The 24109-nt window shown below is 38.3% G+C and overlaps 1 protein-coding gene across 1 annotated transcript; it reads left to right on the top strand.

The window, feature by feature from the left end:
• Positions 1–1266: 1266 nt before the first annotated feature.
• Positions 1267–24109, top strand: TDRD1 (tudor domain containing 1; the record flags this gene model as incomplete). Its single annotated transcript, XM_082764640.1, has 23 exons — positions 1267–1319; positions 5034–5104; positions 5287–5431; positions 5840–5945; positions 7058–7118; positions 8469–8651; positions 9342–9485; positions 10429–10600; positions 11751–11822; positions 12234–12410; positions 13593–13700; positions 15123–15293; positions 16698–16946; positions 17678–17800; positions 18492–18602; positions 18815–18985; positions 19525–19767; positions 20242–20358; positions 20581–20691; positions 21600–21767; positions 22053–22268; positions 22478–22524; positions 24017–24109. Exons 2-23 carry the CDS (start codon positions 5042–5044, stop codon positions 24107–24109), a joined length of 3051 nt encoding a protein of 1016 aa, XP_082620766.1. The 5' UTR covers positions 1267–1319; positions 5034–5041.

The following is a 24109-nucleotide window of genomic DNA, read 5'->3' as shown; positions in this document are numbered from 1 at the left end:
TGAGAGAAGCAAGTGCTCCGCGGAACACAGTTGGGAATCCAGAGGACAATATAAATGCCTTTTTTTTATCTAATAAAAAATAAATTGATAGAAGTACTTTAGCAGACACTGTAAGTGATACCAGCTGCATTTACTGTAGCAGCTTGGCTGCCCCAAGCCATGGCATCTGTGCCCTAGGAACTCCTTAAACGTAAGGAGCCACTTGGAGCAACTGGGTCAGGAGGGACCTCAGGAGCATGTGGTCCAACACCCGCCCCTTGGCAGGGCTGACTTTGCCACCTTACACATACTTTTGTTTTTTTTTTAGCAGTGATGAAATCAGGTTAAGAAAATTGAGGCTCTGCTCTCCCAGGGAGGCAGGCAAAAAGGACTTTTGTAGGCAGATGGACTCTCCACAGCACATAGGCTCAGGTACTTCTGACTCTCTTTTAATACCAATGCTGAAGCCAAATTTTCACCTAAACACCATCTTCTCCCCAGCAGGCAGCTACAGATACTTTGTGAATGATAATGTCAAGACCACAGGTCAAGCCCCTTACCCAAACTGTCTGCATTCAAATTAAATAAGAACAACCAAATGACTGCAGCTCTTAGGTAGCCAGCAACAGCTCTCATTCGGCACCACAAATGGTGTGGATGACAATTTCTGAGCGAGAGAACTTACCTTCTAAAAGACAGTCATATGCACAGACTCCCTTTCTGCTGCAGACATAAGCTCTGCATTGCAGAGGCAGAAGCAGAATTTGGCCTGTTTTTTCAGAAAGTCACAGTTGGAGCTTTTGCCTCTTGTTTTGTTGTCTTCTAAGAAAATAGAAGAATATATTCATGTAACTGCTCAATTTCTAGCTCATGTTTTTTAATTATATAGCTTTTTATAGCTCTGCCTACTGCAGGGGCTTATGATCCTCCGTTTTTCCCTTCAGCTGTATAAGTGTCAGCATCCCCACTGTAGGGGTAAATAAACAAGGAGGTGGCTGAAGCAGCAGAAGTGCTTAACACCCCATACTCTTCCTCACTCCTCCAGACCACTGGCACTGGAGAGTCATGGCTGGCAACACTAAGGAGGAGCCAGGAGGAGGGCCCCATCCTCTGCAGTCATTAGCAGGCTGCTCTGTTGTAATGTAATTACTGCAAGCTGATTTAATTTCACATCATGCCTTTCATATAATGGCAAGATGACCTAAAGAGTTATTATTTTCTTCATTAAGAATTGCTTTCATTAACTACCTATTTTACTCTAAGTAAGCATGGCTTGCCATGGGTCTTCGGGAGCACCACCCATGAAGCCCCAGGAAGCCTGCCTTCTCTCCCCGCGTCAGGTAAGTACAGCATTGCAGCTGAAGCTGCAGTCCTGGTGCCAAGGCCTGCCCACCATTGTTGTGTCTAATTTATGCACGGAATCGTTCAATCCTAAGCATGACTGTAATTACACAAGTGCTCTGAGTAAGTCATACCTGGAAAAGACTATTTTCATTGTATGCTGCTCAGACTGCCCTTTGTTGAGCATGTAGCACAGTGGTGTCCCAGCTAGTTCCTAAGCACTTGGATCCTACAAATTAGAGCTAATGACACACTGGTACAGTATTACAAAACCTGCATGCAGGCAAGCCCAAAGCTCTGACTAATATTTGCAGGCAAAGCACATCGACCTCCAGCAGCTATTGCGATGTTGCTCCTGTTCAGACTCTGTGCTAACAGCACTCCCCCCAGCTACCTCTAGCACTCCTTTGCATTTATCTTTTTCCATTGTTGAAGCCAGACCTGTTCTTTTTCTTTTCAGAATTAGTTTTCACTGCTGTCATTTTGTGCCCTTTCTGGTTGCAGTATCCTAAGGCATGGAACGTCCCAAATGACCGAGTAACATTTAAGAAACAAAAACAATGAAATGAACATTCGTTGTGGCTCAGTCATTCTTTGACACTTTTAACTGCAAGAAAACTTCATGCCAGTTCACGTGCTGATAAAGTTCTGTCTCCAGTGGGATAGTTGATTCTCCTTTTCATTGCACCCCCTTGGTATTCTTCCAGCTCAGTCTATAATGTTAATTAGTGTCATTCCAAAAGACTGTTCAGACTAGCAGCATTGCTTTGATTCATCCTTGGGGGTGGAAATGGTAAGCCTGCTAAAGGTACTAAAAATATCTGGATATGTTAAATACAAAGATAGTATAAACTTTTTGTGAGAGAGAGATTTGAATGCCAAGGAAGCATTTCTTAATGCCTCAGTTATTAGTGCTTCTTAGGCACTAATTTCTGGGCTAACCTTAGGGACAGAGGAACATGGTGTGGGGAGGTAATGGAGGCCCCATTGTGATTGCCCCAACTCTCTGCAACCCTGCTGTGCATGCTCTGCTGCAAAATGGTGGCCAATTTGGCCATTTTCCTGAAATATCACATTCTCCTGCCAAATTTATCATCAGCCACTCCACCGTAGCCAGCTTCTGCTGCTTGCCACAGTGGGCTGAAGTTCACAGGAGCCAGGAGAGTTGCTTCTCTGACTTGGGTAGGTCGCAGCCCACACAACTTGTAAGAATAAACTCTGTACCTGATCTTACACATCTTAGCAGTGGGCACAGCAGCCTAAGCACCAGGAGAGCCACGGTTCACTTATTCTTGGTGAATATTTAACCGTACGGCACTGGGATCACTGGCGTGCTCTGCAGGGTCAGGACATCAGGGAGCACCTCATCTGGGACACGAGGAAAGGGGAGATGGATGAAGCACCACATCTTCTAGGCCACAGGGGAAAATCCCAACACTTTAAACCAGAAGTTTATTGATTATTGAGCTTCACAGCTCTCAGAGGGAGGGAGGGCGCCCGCCCCCACAGGGCTTCCCCGGTCATCACCAGCTTCAGCCCCCCCTACAGCCATGTGTCCCGTAGGGCCGGGCCGGACCCTTCCGGGGGAGGAGCGCCGTATCTGAGGAGGAGGAGGAGAAGGAAGAGGAGGAGGAAGAGGAAGAGGAGGGAGAAGCAGCCGGGGCGTCTTCGTTTGCCCGTGGCCATCGAGCGAGGCCCAGCAGCTGCGTGGCACAGCCCGGGGGGCGCAGGGCAGCCCCGGCCCCTCGCAGCACTCCGGGGGTCGGGGTGAGAGCCGGTGTCCTCGCCTGGCCCCAGACGGGTGTCTTGGGGCTAAAAAGGCTAAATTCTGTCCCCAGTTAAAGTAGTGCCTGCTGGTTCCATGTGGTTTCAGTTTTGAGAGTTAGTGGTTTGCTTGATTGCCATGTAAATGGGTATGCACAAAGGCAGCTCTGCTTTATTTGCAAGTACATTGTAACTTAATTTCCTCAGTATAATGTAGTAGGAGGATCTCTTTATAGCTAAAATAGGTGTATGGTGTGTTAATGTTTGGAAAGCAGGTGTTAGAAATTCCTTTTGGCAACATCCCGTAGCCTGATGGTGCTGGTCCAGAAGCTGGCACTCCTCAGGGCTCTGCTGCGGGGCCCTCACGGGGGGCCCTGCCCCCATTATGGGGGGGTTTCAGCTGGTGCTACAAGTAGACATCACGTACTGGAGCGAGTGGTTTGGTTAGCTCGTCACCTTGTTTCTGCTTCTCAGCGAATGCCACTCGTAAAGGACTGCTTCTTACTTACCTTTGGTCAGAAGTGTTTGTTGTTAATACCTTTAGCACAATCTATTACTTCTTAGCACAAGCTATTACTTCTTAGTGTGCAAACTGGTGGTGAATTATCCTTCCAAAAGTGATCTTTAAGTATAACTTCAGAATATGGCTTTAAAATATTCAACTTTTCAATTTGTGTCCTTGCCTGAATTGATTTCTTAAATCTATGCTTCTTTAGTCACCTGGCATGCAGTCGCCTTTTGTCATACTGGGACATGAACTCTGACACGATGGCCCAGCCCCTTCACGCGAAGTACAGCGGTAATAAAGTTCCAGGTTATGGTTAAAGCAGAGGAGAGCCACTTTTCTGTTGCAAAGTCCTCAGTTTGGAGGCTGAACTTGTGAAATACATAACAAAAATGAGTATTTTGTGAAGCAATTACACACTTTTTTTGGTCAAATGTGTGTGTGTTTTTTTTTTTTTTTTTTTTTTTTTTTTAAAAAAAAAGGTACAAAAAGCGTTATTTTAAACTGCAGCACAAGAGTGGATGACTGCAATAAAAAGAGATTTTGTCCAAAGCTTGACAAAGGTATTTTAACTTTCTCTGTATATGCGTAATCATTATAAGGATCATCAGTAAAAGTTTGGCTTATAAATGCAAATAATTCCTAATTATTCAGACTTGGATGGCTAGGAAGGCCTTAGATACTAGGGAATTTGGTGCAATTGTGTGGTGGGAATTGGAGGCTTCAGTTATTGTTCTCAGTTATTCCAAAATGGGGGGGAGAGGGAAAGGATTGCTACTGGGAGATCTGAGGTAACTCAGTATGCATCCATCTGGAGGGTTCATTAAGTGTGATTAATTTGTTTCCAGGTAGAAAAAGGGCCACACAAGCTTTATATTGGCTTGGTGGAAAATTGAGACTAAAAAGCCTGTTGGACTGGAACAAGTTCAAAAAGGCATGTGTGGTCTACAACTGAAACCACATCTTTTTTTGTAGATGAATGAGTTACCCAGGAGTAAAAAATGTAGTTCTGAATATGTTGGTATGCAGGTTTATCAAATAACTTTTACAAGACAAGCGTTCAGATACAGAATAAACTTGGGAAATCACAAGGCTTATAAGGCACTCAATTGAAAATAAAATCTGTTTAAGTTGTTTCAGAGTATTCTTGGTTTTGAGTACTTGATTTATGGATGGTAATCATTAAGGCCTCTATTGAGTGATAGGACCAGAGCAGTGAAACTCTTGCTCAAGTAATACTGAGGGTAGGGTTTGAATGAATATGGCATCAGAATGATAAGAAGTGACTAGCAGAATATGTAATGTTCCTATAGCATCTCCGTTTGCTCACGTGTGCTAGCAGAACAGTAGAAACAGAAGGCTTTTGCGTTTTCCTGTAAATACTCCATAACACGGGCACACATTAGTATTGTTAAGACCACTTTGCAAATATTTCTTCTCTTAGGAAGTTCCATGGAAGGCACAACGAGTAGAAGAAAGTTGCCACAGACAGCTGGAACTGATAAAGGAAATACTGTGAGTTATTGCACTTTATAATTGCCTCACATACTCTGAGTGTTTCTAGATAGCAGAGTGATCAGCATAAATTGATCATCTCTTTCAAGAACTTTGGAACTTCTGTCACGTTTCGATGCATTAGAATATTTCTATCCAACTGGGTTGCTTTTTCTGGTAAGAATCACCTTAGATTTTTACAGGTGTCGCATTCTGATCTGATTGAGGAGCCAAAGAAGTTGCAATATTCCTATGAGAACGCTTTCTCTATTGGCTATGATAGGAGTCTCTTTAATTCGCTAGTATCACCTCCTCAAACGAAAACTTGCCATCGTTGTGGTCTGTTTGGTAAGTTGCTGTTATTCTGTAGTCTGTGATGCATGATGTATTTGCCAGTGAAGCAGGATCATAAGAATTACTCAAAAATGCCTTAACATAGAAATGTATTTTATTTGTCATATGCAAATGTAGTGACTATTCATAACGTAATTGGATTTACAGAACTGATAAAATGAAGAGAGCGTCTCTTTCTTAATCATTGTTTTTTTTTTTTTTTTTTTACTTAAGTATAGAAGGAATTTTGGGCAACTGGAGCAGTAATAGGTATTTACAGATGAATAAAAACACTTATTTGTATCTGCTTAGAACTGTAGTAAGACCCGCTACTAAGCAGTTATTTAATAATACGTGGAATTAGTATCTTAACAGCTGTTGTCTTTTCCCATAAAGATATTTCTTTGACTTTTTTTTTTTTAGGATCCCTCAGATGTTCACAATGTAGGCAAATAAACTATTGCTCTGTAGATTGTCAGAAGGAAGACTGGCCATCCCATAGAGTTGTGTGTGAGCCAGTTAAACAGAAGTAAGTTTGTTAAAAGCTCTGTTAAATAATATTTACAGAAATATGATAATATCCCTCTTAATACAACTTAAATTACCATGCCAGGGCACTATTACAGTAAAATATGTTGCTTATTCTTAGGCTAGTATTATGTCAGGATGACTTGGTAGTGTTTAGTGTTCTTAAGTGTGAATTAAGTCAACAGAAATTAGTTAGTATTAGGATGATGTGAGCATGCAGTAAGAATACCAGTTCATCATCTGTGTTACTGCTGTTGGTGATGTAGGGAATGGAGGACAAATAAGTCTGTACTTTTCAGCAGTGGCACAATTAATGGAGTGTTTTTAACAGACTCTAAAGAGGGAAACTTTAAATGTAACTGTAGCATCGTTGAGTTTTATGGATATTTTATTTTTCATCAGCACAGTTGCAATTAGAAGATGTTGTTTCAGCCAGTTCAGTGCTCTAGCTACTCTTTGTCATTTTTTGACATGCCAGTAGAGATGGTCAAGAGATCACTGTCTAGTCTCATTCAGCGAAATGAAGCTCCATTAGGTTATGGTACTGTACAAATTGCCTGGCTTTGGAGAAGTTTTGGAAATCTGAGCATTTAGACTGACTCTAGTAAAGGGTGATGATAGCAATTTTTCAGTGAGCCTGCAACCAGGTGTCCATAATTAGTTCACAAGAGACATGTCTTTTCCCAAGTTTTGCTACAGTCTCTGAATCATGGGTGTGGGAGAAGGGGATTCAGTCTGGTATGTTATCTGGTTTTTACCTGTGTGTTCAACTGAAATAAAGATTTATCTTTTTTTTTCCTGGTTTTGCAGTTTTTAAGGCTTATTTGGGATTGCAATGTTAGCAGAATGCCACAACAATGTGAGGTTTCTTCTCCAGTTTAACCAAAATTGAATAGTTTTTGTTGATGGAATCAAGAAAAGCGTACCAGATGTTATGTGACACAGAACTAACAAATTTCTTCTGTGTTTTCGTGGAGGAGGCATAAGGGTTGAGACAAACCTCATATTGTTAACACAACTTTTCTGTTTTATTTGCAAGTAGGTGTTATGAAATGAATGTTCCTTGTCTGGTCTTTGATTCTCCAAAGTTGACACGTTTTTCTTTGATTACAGTTCAAGTAATAACAATGGAGGCAAGATACCTGCTAAAACAAAGACAGGACTTTACCTTAAGGTATAGAATATGATTTTTGCTATGTATTGAATAAAGTTACTGTAAGCTAGTTGCAGGATATGATTTAACCTGTACAGGGAAGGAGCAAATTCCAGAGATAATCATCTGCTCATTTTAGAAAGATCAGTGCTTCTAAGCAAAAGTAACTATGAGAAACATTCAAGAGTACGTTACTTCTAGAGCTATTAGCAAGACTGTCAATAAACTTGATTTCTGTTTGAAATAAAAACATTTGTGATTTGTGTTGCGAGAGAAATATCTTAGGAAGGATACAGATGTAGCTTGTACAGTTCTGAAAAACTCTGGTGTGTTCTTGTTTTCTACCTATATCCATGAGCTAAAGCTGGGAGTCTTGCAAATATTGGAGAAATACATGTCATGTAGTCGTGTACATTAACAGATGCAGATGAACTCTTGCTTCTTTGCTGTAACAGGATTTAAACATGATGCAGCTCTCATTCATAGCATTTTGATCTTATTTTCAGTCAAACATTTCTTTCTGTGGACTTCCTAAGAACAGTTTTGCAGGAGATCATTTTGCTATCATTTTGTTCAGTCATATCTTTAACTTCTTGAAGCAATTTAGAAAGTACTTCAGCACTTGTTTTTCATCCTCAGTGTCTCTGTGTCTCTGTTGATAATGTTATTTAGTTGTATAACAACTATTTATTGTATGAACTAAACATAACTATTATAAATATAAAATATAACTATTATAAATATTACTATTTATATTATGGTTATTTCCAAGAGTAATACAAAGCCTTTGAGTTCCAATGAGGAGTTCTTAACAAAAGCACATTTGTAGGTACTGGCTGAGATGATAAAATGTTCTTTTTGCATTTATCATTACACAAAGATGCAGCTGAACAACTCCAGTCTAAACATAACTTGTAGCTCTTTTAAATAGGGTAATTCAATGTCTGTGGATTCCCTCAAGACAGAAGAGCAGTGCAAGAAAATAATGTTGTCAGATCTCCAGAGTCTAGGTCTCAAAAAAGCTATGGAAGTACAGGTACTTTAATTTTGGAAGAATACAAGAGGTGTTTGAAGCATTGTTAAGTGCGTATAGCTATATGTTACCTCAGCAATTTGTATCATTTTGTTTGCCTGTAAAATGCCTTTATTTTTATCAAGATAAATAAATGCAAAGGGAGGGAATAATGGGGAGAGATTTGTTTCTGTGATGGTGAACATCACTGTCTCCTTGTTCTGAGCGGATACTACTGCTAGATTCAAAACAAAAGAACAGCAGCAGGTGTAGGGTGAAATGCATTTACTGAAATGCACGCTGGTGCTGATTAATGGACTATGGGGTGTTCTTACATCGTTGTTATGTTCTCTCTTCAGGGTACAGTAACAGAATTCAGGAGTCCAAGTGAATTTTATATGCAGATGAGTTCTCCAGAAGTTTTAGACCAGATCAGTAAACTTTCAGTGAAACTGCAAGACTGTTATGCTAACACAGTTATTCAGGAGCATTATGTTGCTATCAAAGGAGAGGTCTGTGTTGCAAGGAATTCTTTGGATCAGGTAAGATTTGATTGTCCATAAAACAACACTTTTATGTTGAGCTTATCATGTCTTTGCAGGTTTTGCTTTTATGTCTCTACCGGTGAAAGCTGCTAATTAGAGATCTGTTTATTGTATTGAAATTGTGATAGTTAGCAACTTTATAATGCCTGGAACTCAAATTTAAGGCACTCTTTTTTTTTTTTCCATCTAAAAAGTTTACTTGCATATATTTTTACGCACTTAAACCGTGTAGGAATGGTTTGTCCTAGTGTTTCTTGAAGGCTGTGGGAGTTTGTAACAAACAAACAAAATTTCTTTAGTTAGTTTGGAGTATACCTCTACTTATTTAAGTTATTTAATTTCTTACCTAGTTGCTAATCACTTTTTTTGTAGTCACCTCTAGTTCTCATTTCCCTTCCCATCCCATTATTTGTATTTCTTCCTCTTTTTTCCTCCTCCATTGTTAGCAAATTTGTGATTCTCTGTAGGAGAGCCCAGATCCATAGGAGAATAATTATCTTCGCAGCAGTCAACGTTGATGTGTTATGTTCATCTGATTTGCTTTAACATTGCTTGGTTGCCTTTGTTTAAAAACAAACCTGGTGAAATAAAGTAAGTTTTGAAGTGTGTGTTTTAGCGAGGAGTGCAGTAATTGTGGTGGTTTGTTATGCTGTGTTCTTACTAAGAGTATTATTTATTCCTATACAGATGTGGAATAGAGCACTGGTTAAAGATGTGGATACATCACAAAAGAAAGCACAAGTATTCTATATAGATTATGGAAAGGAAGAAAATATTCCACTTTCCTGGATTAAAGCTCTACACAAAGACATTGAACTGCTTCCTCCATGTGTGAGTTCTATTTTCCTAACAGTAGTTAAGATTTAAAATGAGTAGCTCTGAAATAAGTATAGCTCTTGTCTCAGTATAACTGCCATTATCGCAGTGTTTTGTGTTCAGAGAAAGTGATGCATAAAAACTGCTGTGTTACACAGGGGTTCATGTCCTGAAATGTTCTGTAGGACTGAGGAAGGCCACCCTTTTTTTCGTTATTTTCCTTAGTCGTGGAATTCTTACTTTCTGAGCTGGTAAAATAACTGTGGGATGGTTGGGTTCACATTTCCCTTTGTGCTGGAAGGGGTAAGGGGGTGCAGTCTGCTTGAGTAATTGAATCTGGTTTTATGCAGTGGTGAAAATGACTTAGAATTTGGGCAAACCTTGTTTGCAGTATTGACAGCTCTTGGTCTGAGCTGCAAGATTGTAATGGTAGCTGTTCATCATCCAACTGATTTCACTGTGTGAATATCTCCCATTACAAAATAAATGGTCTAGCTTTAATCCACAGGTCAAAATAGTATGTTTGACTTGATACAAAGAAGAATAAAGAAGCGTTCTTTCAACCAGTGGGTGCTCTGAGTACCAGCTGTTGGAACAGTCTTTCATAGTATGTTCACATGACTCCACTGGGTTTGTAGTAGATCTTGACAGCTTTCTGAGCCTTGTCTTAAAACCCGCAGTGTCTACTGCAGGCAAGTTACAACATACACCTGTGGTCAGACATAATGTGACCTCGTAGTCCTGAGGAAATGCAGTGTACAGTTTGAACGTAACTTCCTATTTTTTTTTTTAAACTGTTTTGCAAAGAAGTTAGTTGAATTGAGGGCGGTTCAGATTTCAGCAGCAGCTTTTACTCTTACAAACCAGATGATATTTTGGAGGGCCTTAATTATTTATTTGTATTTTTAAAGGGCAAATAATCCTCAACCTTCCTTGTTTTAATGGTAATTCTTTCCAGGCAATTAAGTGTTCCTTTGCTAATTATGAACCAAAACAAAGAGGATGGAATGAAGGCGACGACATCTTTTCTTCCCAGCTCATGGGAAAGACCTGTTCAGTAATTGTTGTTGACATATTACAAGAGGAAATGATGTCAAGATTTGCTGTAGATGTTGTTCTTCCAAATTTTTGTAAGTGTTTGTTGTGGGGCTGGAAATGGGCTAGGGGGGAGGTGGGGAACACAAATGTTAAGTCTTTCATACTCACTTCCCCTCTCCACAACACTCCCCAAGACCCTTGGAGGAGGATTTTTTCTTTTTTTGCTTCCCTCCCACCCCTTGATTTTATTTTTTTATATATTTTTAATTATAGAGGCTATTTTAAAGTGTCCATACCCGAAATACCTAAATGTTTAATGACCTTAAAATTGAGACTGAATTGATATTTTCAGTTGAGCTTTAAGGGTTTGATTGTAGAACCAGATCAATACGGAAAAAGTGTACCTGCTGTCATTAGAGGGCTGTTTGTAATCTGGCCACAGAGCAAGAACAGTATAGTGATGAGATAATATTCTTTTCGTTAATTTGCAGCCCCAGAAACTTTGAAGAAAGTGATTGTTCATTTTCTTAACTTAACAACTGATAAAATTCCTCACATGCAGGAAGCTTATCTTCATGCCATAGTCCCTGCAGTCTGTGGAGTGATGGTTCACCTTATTCCTGTGCAAATGCCACTGCTTGTGGACCGTGCTGGGCATATTTCACATCCAGTTGCTTTTTACTACGTTGACAAGCTAATATAACTTATCAGCCTCTTGCAGAGAAGATCCCAGCAATCTCTTGGTCATGGAATAGACACATGCAGCATTTCTTGACCTTACAAGCAATTTAAATATCTGTACTCAGGTTTTCATTTTAAAAGGATTATATTGGAAACTTGAAATACTGATTTTTGTGCTTCTGAAATGGAATAGTAATTACTGAGAAACTCAGGATTTCTTTGTAAATCCTGTGTACTTGGTGTTGCAAATTCAGACACAGGCTGTGAAGAATTGAAAAGTTCCAATCACTTTTCAGCCAAGTATTAACTAATAGTGTCTACAAGAAAATAGTGACTGTGAGTGTTTCATTGAGTCAAACGTTCTTGGAGCTATGCATGTTGTCAGGAAGCTTAAACACTTGAGTTACTCTGAAGCCACTTGGGTCTCCCATTCTAAGTGTATTAATTGCTTGATAAATAACATGATAGTAACATAGGACAGATTCAGAAGATGGTTCTTAAATGAATCTGAACTATGACTACCTTGTATGCTAAACTGCTTTGCTTCTTGCATCTGTTTAGATAAACTGCCTTTAGAAATGGGGTCTGATTTAACTCCAGAGAGTAATACTGAAGGAACAGACTCTCCAAAAGGTGAGTGAGCAAACCATACTTTCTAAGTAGATTGTGGAGTCTTAGATTCTCACATATGAGGTGATGCTTTATATGTAGTTTACATATTCTAGCTGTTCATTAACTTTACCTCCTACTCAAGCATTGGCCAGTGAAGCTTCCTTCAGTGACACTGGCACCTGTGCTTTTTAATAATATAAAATGCTTGTTGAGTGAGGATGTGTCTATTAATTTCGTGGATAAAATGTAAGGAGCCTTCAAAGTCCAAAGAGTATAGCAAAACGAATAAACTGCTTCACAATGTTTTAATTCTGTAGTTTAATTTAGCATAATTTTTATAAATATCTCTGAATCCTATCTGGGGAGGTCGCACATTGCAAAGTCATCCAGCTTTTGTTCGGTGACATCTTTTTCCTTTTCTTTATTGTACAGTGTCGGAAAACCATTCTCTGGAATGTAAAGAAAAAACACCTGAAGATAAAGATCCGCTTTGCTACGGAAAATCAGTAGCAGAGTACGTCTCTGTGTGTATTGGAGACGCGTTCCCTGGTGTGGTTTCCCATATTCAAAATCCAGACGACTTCTTCTGTCAGCAGATGCGCAATGGCTGTAAGTGACTTGTTGAAGCTAGGCTGTGAGGTATTTAGCATGATTTTTTGTCTTCAGTAGAGAGCCTCTAGAGGGAGGCATTGCTGGTCTGATAGTTTCTCCTTGTAACGGAGATTTCCTGTGGCTTTAGGCTCTGCCTGTATTAAGAGCCATGGTGCTGTAAAGCATGTTTTTGGCAGCATTAGCTGTTCACCTCCAAATTAACGGACGATGCTATCATTTGTTGCCAGTCTGAGTAGTCTAAACTAGAAAGATGGTGTTTGTATGGATTATAGCAATCTTGTTGAGTGAATCTGTATATTTAAACAATAAATGTGTTCTCTTAAATGTTAAACATGTTATCACAGGTATTCAGAAGTGTGTGTCAGGTTCTAATTATTCCTTTTTGTTCCTATAATGCCTGTAATGCTATGCCACTGGGGAGAAGTTGCCTTTTAGGCTGGGTGTGTGGACTGAGCTGCTTTGTTATGTAGCATGGGGAGAATATTTGCACTTCAGAAAGGAGAGAAGGCTGGATTCAATTCCCAACCCCTGTTTTGTTGTCTTCTGATACAGTAGAGTAACAAGTAACAGTTACAGTGGATCAGGATGCTAGGCTAGAAGGAGCTGTGGTGCATCTCACACAATGCCCTTAAACAGATGCTTGGGGGAGAGAGAGCAGAGTAAGTTTGTGGGATGTGTCTTCCTAGCACTCTGTGAGTGTACAGTTATTTTCAGATAAAGTGGCTTTTACAGCTGGATGGGATTTGGCATGCTTACGTTACTAATCCTTAGTGGTTTTCTCTTTTATACTTACCCAGTCTTTCTCTGAATTCTGGGTAGACCCATAGCTTACGCTTCCTTTGGCAAAAAGTAACTCTAGACATCTACCTGTTGTTTGAAGAGCTGTCTTCCTTTTGCTTCTTTGCAGCGTGATTCCACTATCAGTGTTCCAATTCCTACTGGCTTCAGTTATGTTACTGTACTGAAAGAGTCTGACTGGCTTTCCCTGTCTGTTCTCTTTACCATAGTGATTTCTCAGTTGTGCAAGTCTTAGTTTGATCACTTTTTTTATTATTACATTTAACATTACATGAAATAACCTCCGTTATGTTACAGTCTGTTCTTTCTGGCTCTGAACTTAAGATTTATGTACTTAATTATCAAGCAGTGTATTTTCCACAACGTGTATTTTAATACCAGGTCTTCTTGCTGAGCTTCAGTTGTGTCTTGAAGAACACTGTAACAGACTTCCGAGCAATCCAGATTTCCGTCCTGCTTCAGGAGATTTGTGCTGTGCCCAGTTCACAGGTAAAAGTGAAAGTACGGCTCTGAATTTGTCAGTTTAACTTACTGCCAAATTTAAACGCGTTTTACAATTATGTTTAGAAATGTCTTATACAGGCTATTTCATTTGTCTAGTTTTAGCTGTGCGCAGCACTTCGTAGTGATTTTTTAATTTAAATTGAAGAGTATTTGATAGATGTCATCATCATTTACTGATATTTTAAAAAGAATCATAAAATGGCCCAATTGTTAAACAAACAACACTGCATTAGTTTGCTGGGTAAAGGACCTTTTAAGGAGACCATGAAGAAATGAATTTAATGCTGCTAAGTGCTATTTCCTGTGGCTGGAAATGAGCATAGTCTTGAAATTTCACACTCCAAAAAGGTAAAAAAAAGAAACAGATTATATATAACATTGTTGCCCTGATAGTGTTCTTCACAACACTTTATGTAGCAAAGCGCTGGTAATTATGCACAGTATGTTCATAACTTAGTTTCTGTGTGACAGGCATCACTGTCAAGTTTCTACAAGTCCTATTACAATGTGACATCTTGTTTAAACCTAAACTAGTATTCTGCATAAAGCTGTGTTATGTGCCTGGAGCTGTCAGGTCTATATGAAACATACCTTTTATTTGTAAGAATATGAGGTCCTGTTTGCCTGAGAGCAGGAGGGTAAAAAAGAATCTCCTCCCTACGGATATTTCTTCTTTTCATTCACCTTTTTAAAACAGACAAAAAAAAAATGCTGCTCTTGTACCTTTTTCTCGCCAGAAATGTTGCTGTTATAACCTCTTTACGTAATCTATGAGCATTCCTGGTCATTTAATTTCCTGTATGTTTTTGCTTCTTTTAATAAATTAGCTGTTAAACTGAAATAAACTTTTTTTTAAAAAAAAAAAGTTGGTGCTGCCAATAAGCTGTCCTGGTGTTTGAGTGGGCACTGGTTTCAGGTGCTTAACTGGGGAAAACCATCAGTTCAGTACTTCAGCTGTCTTGATAAATTTGAGAGAGAGAGCTTTTATTTCTGCTTCTGAAATCTTTGAGTAGAATTAAAATATATAAATTATATTAGATCATGTTATGTGGCCTTTGAACTGCATGCCATTTCTGTCTGCTGAGGTCCTGTTGTGTTTCTTGTTTTTAAATACTGAACTTAATTATATTATGTGGGGGTAGTACTTATTTTTTTTTTCCCTTGCACTATGCCTTTGTGTGTTGGGGCTTCTTAATGGAAAGAATGTTTGTAACATTTAACTGCCATGAGGAATGATGGTGGTAGGTGTCTTCTACAGGGTTTTGTCAAGGTTAGCATGAACTGTAATGCTGCTGTTTCAAGTCATGTTGAGGTTGCCAAAGTGTGTAAAGTTTTTCTGTCCAAAAAAACATTCTGTTCTTGGAAGCAAGTATCTAGTATAAAGAATGCCTGCATGTTCATTTCTAGAAGACAATATTTGGTATCGTGCTGCTGTTATAACGTATACTTCTGAAGATACTGTTCTGGTGGGATACATAGATTATGGGAATTCTGAAGTTCTTCAGCCAACCAGACTTCGTCCTATGACTCCAAAATTAATGAACTTGCCAGCTCAAGCCATAAGATGTACCTTGGCAGGTAGGAAACAAACTATGAGCTGTTTCTTTCTGGATAGAGGCAAAATAAGTGGGTTTGTCCAGTTACCATGTGTGCAGTTCTTGGATTGAAGGGTGGCGATACCAGTAGTGAATTCTTAATTAACTGTTGTAGCATATTTACAAAACATGAAGAATTATTTCCTTATCTATTCAGATGCTCAGAAAACTGTTATGTTAGCATACCTATTCTTAGGTTTGCGTGTGCTTTTTTTTTTTTTCTAAGTAAAATTCAGTTACCTGCTGGATTTGTGGAGTTCTTAAATCTATTGTGGCTTTAACACTGCAGGAGAAGGTAAAATTTCATGTTGTATTTTGAAATGCTGAGCTATATCTGTTCCCCTCCCCGGGACTAATCTGATGGAATCAGTCATAGGCTCAGTTGGCAGTCTGCAAAGTTGAAGAGGTCTCTGACACTTGCTAGTTTATCCTCCTGTCTCAAGCCAGGATCATGATCTTTTGTTTTGATGCATATGTTTAACTTGCTGCTGGAAATTGTTTGTTCCCAATTTGTTCCCATCACTGTGCAAGACAGTCTATCCCTGTGCTTCAGTATTCTTGCCTTAGAATATTTGATTTCTATCCTTTCTTTACAATACTTGATGTTTAACCTCTTATTTCAGGCTTTTTTTTTTTTTTTTTTTTTATTTGATAAAGGTCAGAGCAGTGTTCTGGCTTCTTGCTTTGTAGGAAAACATAAGACAGAGGCAGAGATGGAACCAATGCATATAGGATGTGACCTAAAGAAATCACCTCTCTGGGACAATGGGACAAGTTGTGATATCTGTAACTGTTAACAACTACTCTAGGACTGAGAGACAGAACATGGGGGTACAAAGAAAACAACAAAACATAACAATCACATTAGTTGTTCGCTGATTTGGTCAGGCTTCTGCTGTCCTGTCACTCTAAAGTTCTGGTTATAACTTACATTTTTGGAAGTAAATTTAGTAGTGTAAAGAGTAACCATTTCAGGAAGGAAAAAGCTTATAGTAGCAGATCCATCTTTCACACAGTTGTTCCAATGTTTCAAAGTTGTTTCACAATGTTGTTCCAAATACACTCAAAACTATAGCTGTATTCATGAGACCCACAGTCTGACACATCTTAGTTGTTCAGACTAAGGAAGCATTAAATCCGAATTCACACTTCTTGTGTAATAGGCTACTAGCTAATTGCATAATACAACTCAGACAAGAGAGAGCCCATAACAAAGTCCTACAGAAACAGTATCTGAATAATTGGTTTTGGAATATTGTTGCAAGCCTGAGGAGTGAGGGATGTTTACTGGTATATCTGTTGTTTCAAACGGTGTTGTTTTACCCTTCCACGTATTGTTCAGATGTGGACTGCCCTCTGAATCTTTCCATGCTATTTGACTTTTCAGGTGTAAAGCCACTAACGGGAGCCTGGTCCTCAGAAGCTATTTCTCTTATGAAGCAATTAGTGAAAGACAAAGTGCTGACAGTGAAAGTGGTGGATAAAGAGAGTTACAGGTCTGTGGTGGAGCTTGTGGATGTATCCGTTATTCCGGAAATAAATATATCGAGCTATCTCTTACAGAAAAACTGTGCAGCTAAGAAGTCAAGGGTGGCCTTGCCAGCAACTGAAATAAGCAATGTTAAGCAAGCGAATGGTGAGTACAAGCACATCCTGCTCAAGTGGTAGTATTTAACCTCCTCCCAGTCTGGATCATGAAGTCTAGCTTCTACAGCTCTGAAGCCTAGCCATCGTGACTTTGCCGTGAAGAAATCGTGTGTTTGTGTACGTGTGTGCACGTACATAGAAAAGTTGCAATTGTTTACTTGTAAAAGATCATACAAGAATTTCATTTGCTTTGGTCAGAAGTCTTAACATTTCTAGCTGAAGTAGGATATGACTAGCTGATACCTGCCTGTTTCTATGCCCTTGCCCTTTAGCTCATCTTTGTCTATGGTTTACATCTGAAGCCATATGTTCAGTCTTCCAAAAGCTGTTTGACTGCAGTAGCCTGTGTAACTTCAGCAATAAAGGGATTAGTGGCCTAAACTGCCTTTCGTGCATTTAGTGACCAAAGCTTTCACATGAGAGATAGGTAGGGGACTAAGGAACCAACTTAGAACCAACTACAATTCCACAGAGTCCCTCATGCTCAGGTTGCTGCTGTCTAGTCTGAAACTTGTGATCACTGCTCCCCAGATACCTATGGCTTGCTCTTCTCTGTAGTGAAGCAACTGGCACATTTCTCTTTTATTACAAAAAGGTTCTCACCAGTAATTAATCTGGATTACTTATTATGAGAAACTATAGTACACAAAGCATGAACATACAGGATGTGATTTTTTTTCTCTATAAAAATTAATTTCTCTACTTCTCTCTCCTCTCTAGAGGACACAGCAAACAAAAAAAAGTGGGGATGGAATAAATTAACTCTTCAACAAACAGTAGATGTGATAGTGTGTACACTGTACAACCCTGGAGAATTCTACTGTCAGATTTCAAATAACAGTGGTAAGTTTCTTCAGCTTTTGTCTTCCTGCATAGTTTCTTTGCTTCCTGGTCTGTTGGTTGTTATAGTTCAAATGCGTTGCTGTTTCAAGTGAGTTTATAGCATGGAGTCTTACCTCTGAATTTTTGTATGTAAGAGCAAAGAGTACGAGTAAAATGATGAAATTGAATCAGGACACGTAGTGGCTCTGAGAATGAAATGTGAAAATGTTGAAGTTAAGCAATTGAATAGTATTGAAGGGTGCTCGGTGGTAGATAAATCTCTTACCTCATGTGAACTGATGCATGCAACTAAAAAATCTGGCAGTACAGTTATTGGAGGTTCTGTTAATCAGAATGGATCACTGCTAATTTTGGCAACCCATGTCAGAGCTGATACACCTCTTTCACAGATGGTTAGACTTGTGGAAGAGGCCCAGACCTCAAAGGCTCCTATACAGCAATTTGCAGACAAACTTTGTGGCTACTTCTTTATTTGTCAGTAAAGATCAGCTTTCTCGCTTCTTGATAAATTAGTCTGCCTGGTAAGTTAACTAGTTAATTCAGTGTCAACAGTTTTTTCAGATAAAATACTAAATTTCACTGAAATCTTCCATTAACTCTTCTTTAAATGTAAACTATACCACAGAAGTATTGATAATGTTCAATCCAACTTACTCTATTGATCTTGTCTTTAATTCTTCTTCTTCTTCAGAGTTACGTGCTCTAAACTTACTTAATAAATCATTGTCTGAATACTGCTGGAAAACTCCTCCAAACGTTTTTAAGCCGGAGAGTGGAGAACCTTGCTGTGCTTTTTTCTCTGGTACGTGGCAGACTTAAAATATTTCAGTTTTACAGGGTGAAATAAGGTGCAAAAAACTCCACCCTAACTGATAGTTTATATTGGTAGAAGATAGCAAAGAATTGGTTATATGTATTTATTTATTTTTTTTGCTAGTAAATAAATATGTGTGTGTATATCTGCTGGTAAATGCACTAGATGTGTGAAATCATTTTTTCTTTTTTTTAAATCAGGTGATGGTAACTGGTATCGTGCTTTGGTGCAAAATGTTACTTCAGATGGAATTGTTAAAGTATGCTTTATGGACTACGGAAATGTTGAGGAAGTACCAGTGGATAAAATACGGCAGATTCCATCCTCGTTCCTACAGCTGCCATTTCAAGGAATTAAATGCTGGCTTTCAGGTGGATCTTCTTAGGAGTTCTCTCCTTATAAGTGTTACTGTGTGTAGAAACTTGTTGCTTGTAGGGAAGGAGGCGATGGCATGGTATACTTCACAGAACTGTTTTATTATAAATGTCTGTCTTGTTTCCAGACTCTGGAAATAATATGCCTCGTTTCATCAAGGTGTATTCTGCCTTTTTGTCTCTTAAGACACTATAGTTTTCTGCTCCCTCTATAAAGCAGTCTTATACGGTGTTTTCATAAACAGTCCTCAGTGTAATTTGTGCTAAGGGTTAGGGATTTACTTGGTAGAGTATTGTGAGATGTAGAAAATAAAACTTGGGAGTCCTGAGGAAATGTTTCCTTTCTGAGGAAAGGAAGAAGACCAGCTAACAAGTCTGAAGTACATTGTGTATTCCCAAGGTAGCAAAAGTAGCCTCGGTATTTCAAGTTGTGTTTTAAAAAAATAAATAGAAATTAGATCTTTAAAGGAAAATACAATGTAGGAGAAAGTCAGTCAGTTAATGGAGTAATCTTGAACAGATCTCTTCCTCCATAGGTATAAAGCCTGCTAACGGCAAATGGATTCCGGAAGCAACAGAAAGATTTCACGCATTCTCTGCAGGGATGAAGCTTCAAGCCAAAGTAACTTCCCTTTCCAGAGACGGGGCAGGTGTAGAGCTTATTAATAATTCCACAGGTTATCCAAAAGTGATCAATGAGATACTAACTTCTGAAAAATTGGCTGTAAGGGAAGAGCTACAAGACAAAAGTAGTCTTCCAAATAAGTCTGACAATAAAGGTAACTAAATGAATATTAACTTTTGGGTTGAACAGGAATTTTCAACTTTCCAGCCTTTAACCATAGATAATATTAAACTCAAAACTTAGTATGTCTACTATTATTGTGAGGTTTTCATAGTTGAACACAAGTGCCCAGCAGGTGGCAAAAAAAAAAAGTATAAATCTGTGTTTGTTTTGAATGTTATTTGAATGTTTGACAGTGGACATTTGTAAGCTTGCTGCATGATGAAAACTTTTTCCATGTTTACTTTCCAGTATCTTATTTCTCCAAAGTGTTTTTTAATTATCAGCTTTCCTATCTATTAGATAATGAACACCAAATTAAGCAGAATTATCTTGGGTTATAGTTCTCTTCTTGAAATGAAGACATGTGATTGTCTTTAAAATTCAAAAGTGTGTTCTGTAACATACTTAAAACATGTACGTGCTTGGAAAAAAACAGCATGAAGCACTTTCTTGCTCTTTCTCTTAGAAACCTCAGTTGGGCGCTGGAAGCCAATAGAATTGGCTATGGATGAAACCATACCTGTCTGTGTAACAGAAGTTGTAAGCCCAGATTTGTTCTATGCTATTCCAGTTCAAAGTAAAGGTAAGAAACAGTGTTCTCTGCTCCTAATACCAGTAAGAAGTTATTGCTGCAAGCTGGTTAATAAAATGATTGCCAGTAGTAAACTGAACTACATAGAAACATAGTTTGGATTGGACAAAAGTACAAACATATTTTAAAAAAAAAAAAAAAAAGGCTAAAAGTGGGGGCAGGGGAGCTTAAGAATAAGCTTGCTCTTCATTACATTCATTCTTTTCCCTGTAGATCACGACAAACTACTTAAGCAGATGATTGAACTAGATGACTACTGCAAATCTTGTAAGATGCAGTCATTCACACCAAAACTGGGCGAAGCCTGTTGTGCCAGGTTTTCGGGTGAGGGAATCTATCTATCTTATATTGCCTTAACCAGTAGATTGTGGAATATGTTGTGCACTGCAAAATGTATGGAACCTGAAGAGCAAAGAATAGCTAGTTACTGCTTAAACTGAAATTTACTTGTACTGCCCTGCATCTTGGGGACACTAAATTTATAGCAGAGCAATAGTGCCATTGCATCTATACAGACCCACTTCTGTTTGGTAGGTGGCTGGATGTTTTCTGTTTTGTTGCTTTCTGTGTGCGTGGGTAGGTGCCACTGGCTGTAACAACTAATAATTCAGCCTTGTTAGGTTAACAAGTGGTTAGTGAACTGTAATTCAAGTCAAAGGTATTTTTAACTGTTAGGAACCTTCATTTATTGCCTTAATCTCTTAGAAGAGGGCATTCTCTGTTGATGCATTAGCTCACATTTAAAAAAATATGTGTTGAGTAATATTAAACGTTGACTGTGTGAATTGCTACAGGAAATCTAGCTAAACACTGAACAGCCTTAACTTGGAAAATACTATTAAAATAAACACAATGCTAGATCAGATAACAGCTCATGGAAAACGGCATAGATGAATTAAAAAATACTAGACGGAGAACACCAAGCATATGCTAAATGAATGTGTTGGAAAACAGATAAAGGAGCTAGCAATGTGGTGTGTAGATGTCCCAAAAGAGTAGCGTAGTAAAAATCGTATCTGTGTGATTTGGGCAAAATTCTGAAAGAAACACTTAAGTCAGTATAAATACTGCAATCAGAAACTTTTCTCTTGTTCTTCTGTGGGTTTTTATCTTGTCAAGTGGCCTTTGCTATATACCAGAGTACTTAAAAATTCCTGGGAAACTATAGAGCCGAACATCTTTGTTATAATTTATTATAATCCATCTGATTCTGCTTGTTTTGACCTTTTCAGGTAATGGGCGTTGGTACAGAGCTCTTGTTCTAAAAGTTTCTCGGTCCACAGTGAAAGTACTGTATGCAGACTGTGGGAACACAGAGACTTTACCGGTTTCACATGTCCTGCCAATCACCGATTCCTACTTAAAGTTTCCTTTTCAAACAATTACATGTTCACTTGCAGGTAACAAAAAAAAACACAAAACAAAACAAAAGTTCAATATAAATCTGCATCTATCCTGATGATAGCTTTCATTCCTTAATAAAGACAAACATAATATGTTGAAATAGTATAATGGTTAATACCCTGAAGGCTTTTTCGGAAAACATTCTTAACTAGCTGTAAAATCTTAAATATTTACTATGAAAATTTAGTGTTACAGTTTCAGAAGCTGTGATGACATTATATGTAAGATGAAGTGATACACTCTTCATAGAACAAATTTGATTGTACTTCTCTTTCTTCCAGGAATAAAGAAAGCTGAGTGCTCTCCGTTGTTACTTGACAAGTTGAAAGAAATGTTGTTGAATAAATATGTCACAATTACAGTGAAGGGAATTAATGAAAATGTGAACTTGGTAAAAGTGGAGAAACAGTGTGAAAATGGTAGTCTGAATATAGTTGACAAACTAGTAACAGAAGGTTTAATCTGCAAAGCTGAGAACTCAGATATTGTGCATCAAGGTACTTATTTTTACAGACTTCGTAATTTAAATTTAATTTGAAGAATTAATTAGGAATTAAGAATTCATTTGATACGTGGGGTGCCTGAGTGACTTGTTCTTCTGAAAATTTTGGGGAATTCCATGTACCAACTTTCACACATAAGCACCACTTTCCTAGTTTATCTAGATCATTCATTTACTTTGTGGTTTGTTTTTCTTTTTTTGTAGGCAATGAAAGTGAGACCAGATGTTGCTGCACAGAATTAAAAATGCAAGTAAGATTCAGTCCAAACAATACTTTAAGTTTTTTCCAGAATTTAAAAGAAACCCTATGTGGGCAGCAATTGGGAGCAGGGAGATAATAGTTAACTGAAACACTGAAGATACGCGAAGTAAATATCCCGGTACTTTACTCAGTTTTTGTGCATGGTAATAATCAAAACATCCCGAAACTGAGGAGATATTGCGTATATATCACTCTGTGTGTTCTGCCACATATCCAGCTCTTCCCCCCCTCCCTCCCATAGAGTTCAAGGGCTCAGGGATACTACTTTTGTCTACTATGTAAAGAAAGTTTCAGTGTTTTGCATAGACTGTATCATTTTATCCAAGGGCAATGGGATTGTTTTCAGTAACAAAGCTGTGTTTTGCTGTGGATGCAACTTGGCAGACAGCTGTGCATATTGTAAGTCCTATGCTACCTGAAATACATGTAGGAGATGAGTCACATAGGTATGAGAATCTGAGAATGTTGGAACGTGTAACTGTTTGCTAGTTTCAAAATCTTTTCCTCTTTATTTTCAGGGAAAAAAAGTCTTTTATAGAAATAGTGTTTGTGTAATTTTTGAAAGCTTTCTGGTTTTGGCAATGCTAATCTTTAACTTAGGCCACTCATGAAATACTAGAAACAACTCTAGATTACTCAAAGTGATGTAAAGTGCATCTTTTCTGGTATATCAGCCTTTTCTGAAGTGAGGGTCTTTGTCAAAGGAATAAACAAAACTTGGAATTCTAAAGGCAAACACCTTTGCAAAGGTGTTTTGATTTTTTTTTCAGCCAGGGGCATCTAGGCCAGAAGAAAAACATGCACTACAATATTTTGGAGGGAAGAAGAGAGCACTTCTGGCAGTTCAGGGTCTTGCTGTTTCAAAGGCAGCTTAGTTACCAGCAGTTTAGTAGCAGAAAGATAAAATAACTACACTCTGGAAGAGCATAGTAAATTTCCCTGTCCCAGTGTAGGCTCTTGAAGCTCCCTTTCCCTTCCTCTGTGTTGTATCTCTTTCGATCTTTCAGTTCTTCGGGATTTGTTTTCTCTCTAATCTCACGTGACTTCACTTTGGTTACCTTTTTGTCATCCTTCATTCCAAAAAGTTTGGCTCAAAGTCCCATGACATGAAGAGAAAACAGAAAATTTCCTGATCTTTTAAGTTATACTGAGATAGATGTGTGTAAATAACAAAAATTTAACAACCTGACCTATGCCTTAATTTGAGTATTCCGTCGATTTTGGTCTTGAAATTTTCTTTAAAAAAAAAAACAAAAAAAACACATCAAGTTGGCTAGAATTCTATTGGCTTCCTCCCTGAAGATTTTACAGAATATACTGTTCCTTTCTGTAGTGACTTAGTATGGGACTTGGCTGAGTTTGTAGTTTTAGGATATACAAATTAAATTATAACAATTGTAAGTTACGATTGTAATGTAAATTACAAATTTAAGCTTCAAGTTATAGAAGTGTGTTTCTAATACTTCCTGCTTATTCCACAGCTTAAAAAACATGAACAGATTCTTCTCTTCCTTCTAAACAAATACGGGAATCCAGATGGGTTCAGTGAAATGAAAAAACTGTTGGACTGCTAA

The sequence above is a fragment of the Aythya marila genome (genome assembly GCF_965140915.1).
Source record: "Aythya marila genome assembly, chromosome: 7".
In the NCBI taxonomy this organism is placed as follows: Eukaryota; Metazoa; Chordata; class Aves; order Anseriformes; family Anatidae; genus Aythya; species Aythya marila.
Note: the sequence above shows the minus strand (reverse complement) of the source record. Positions and strands in the feature narration are given on the sequence as shown.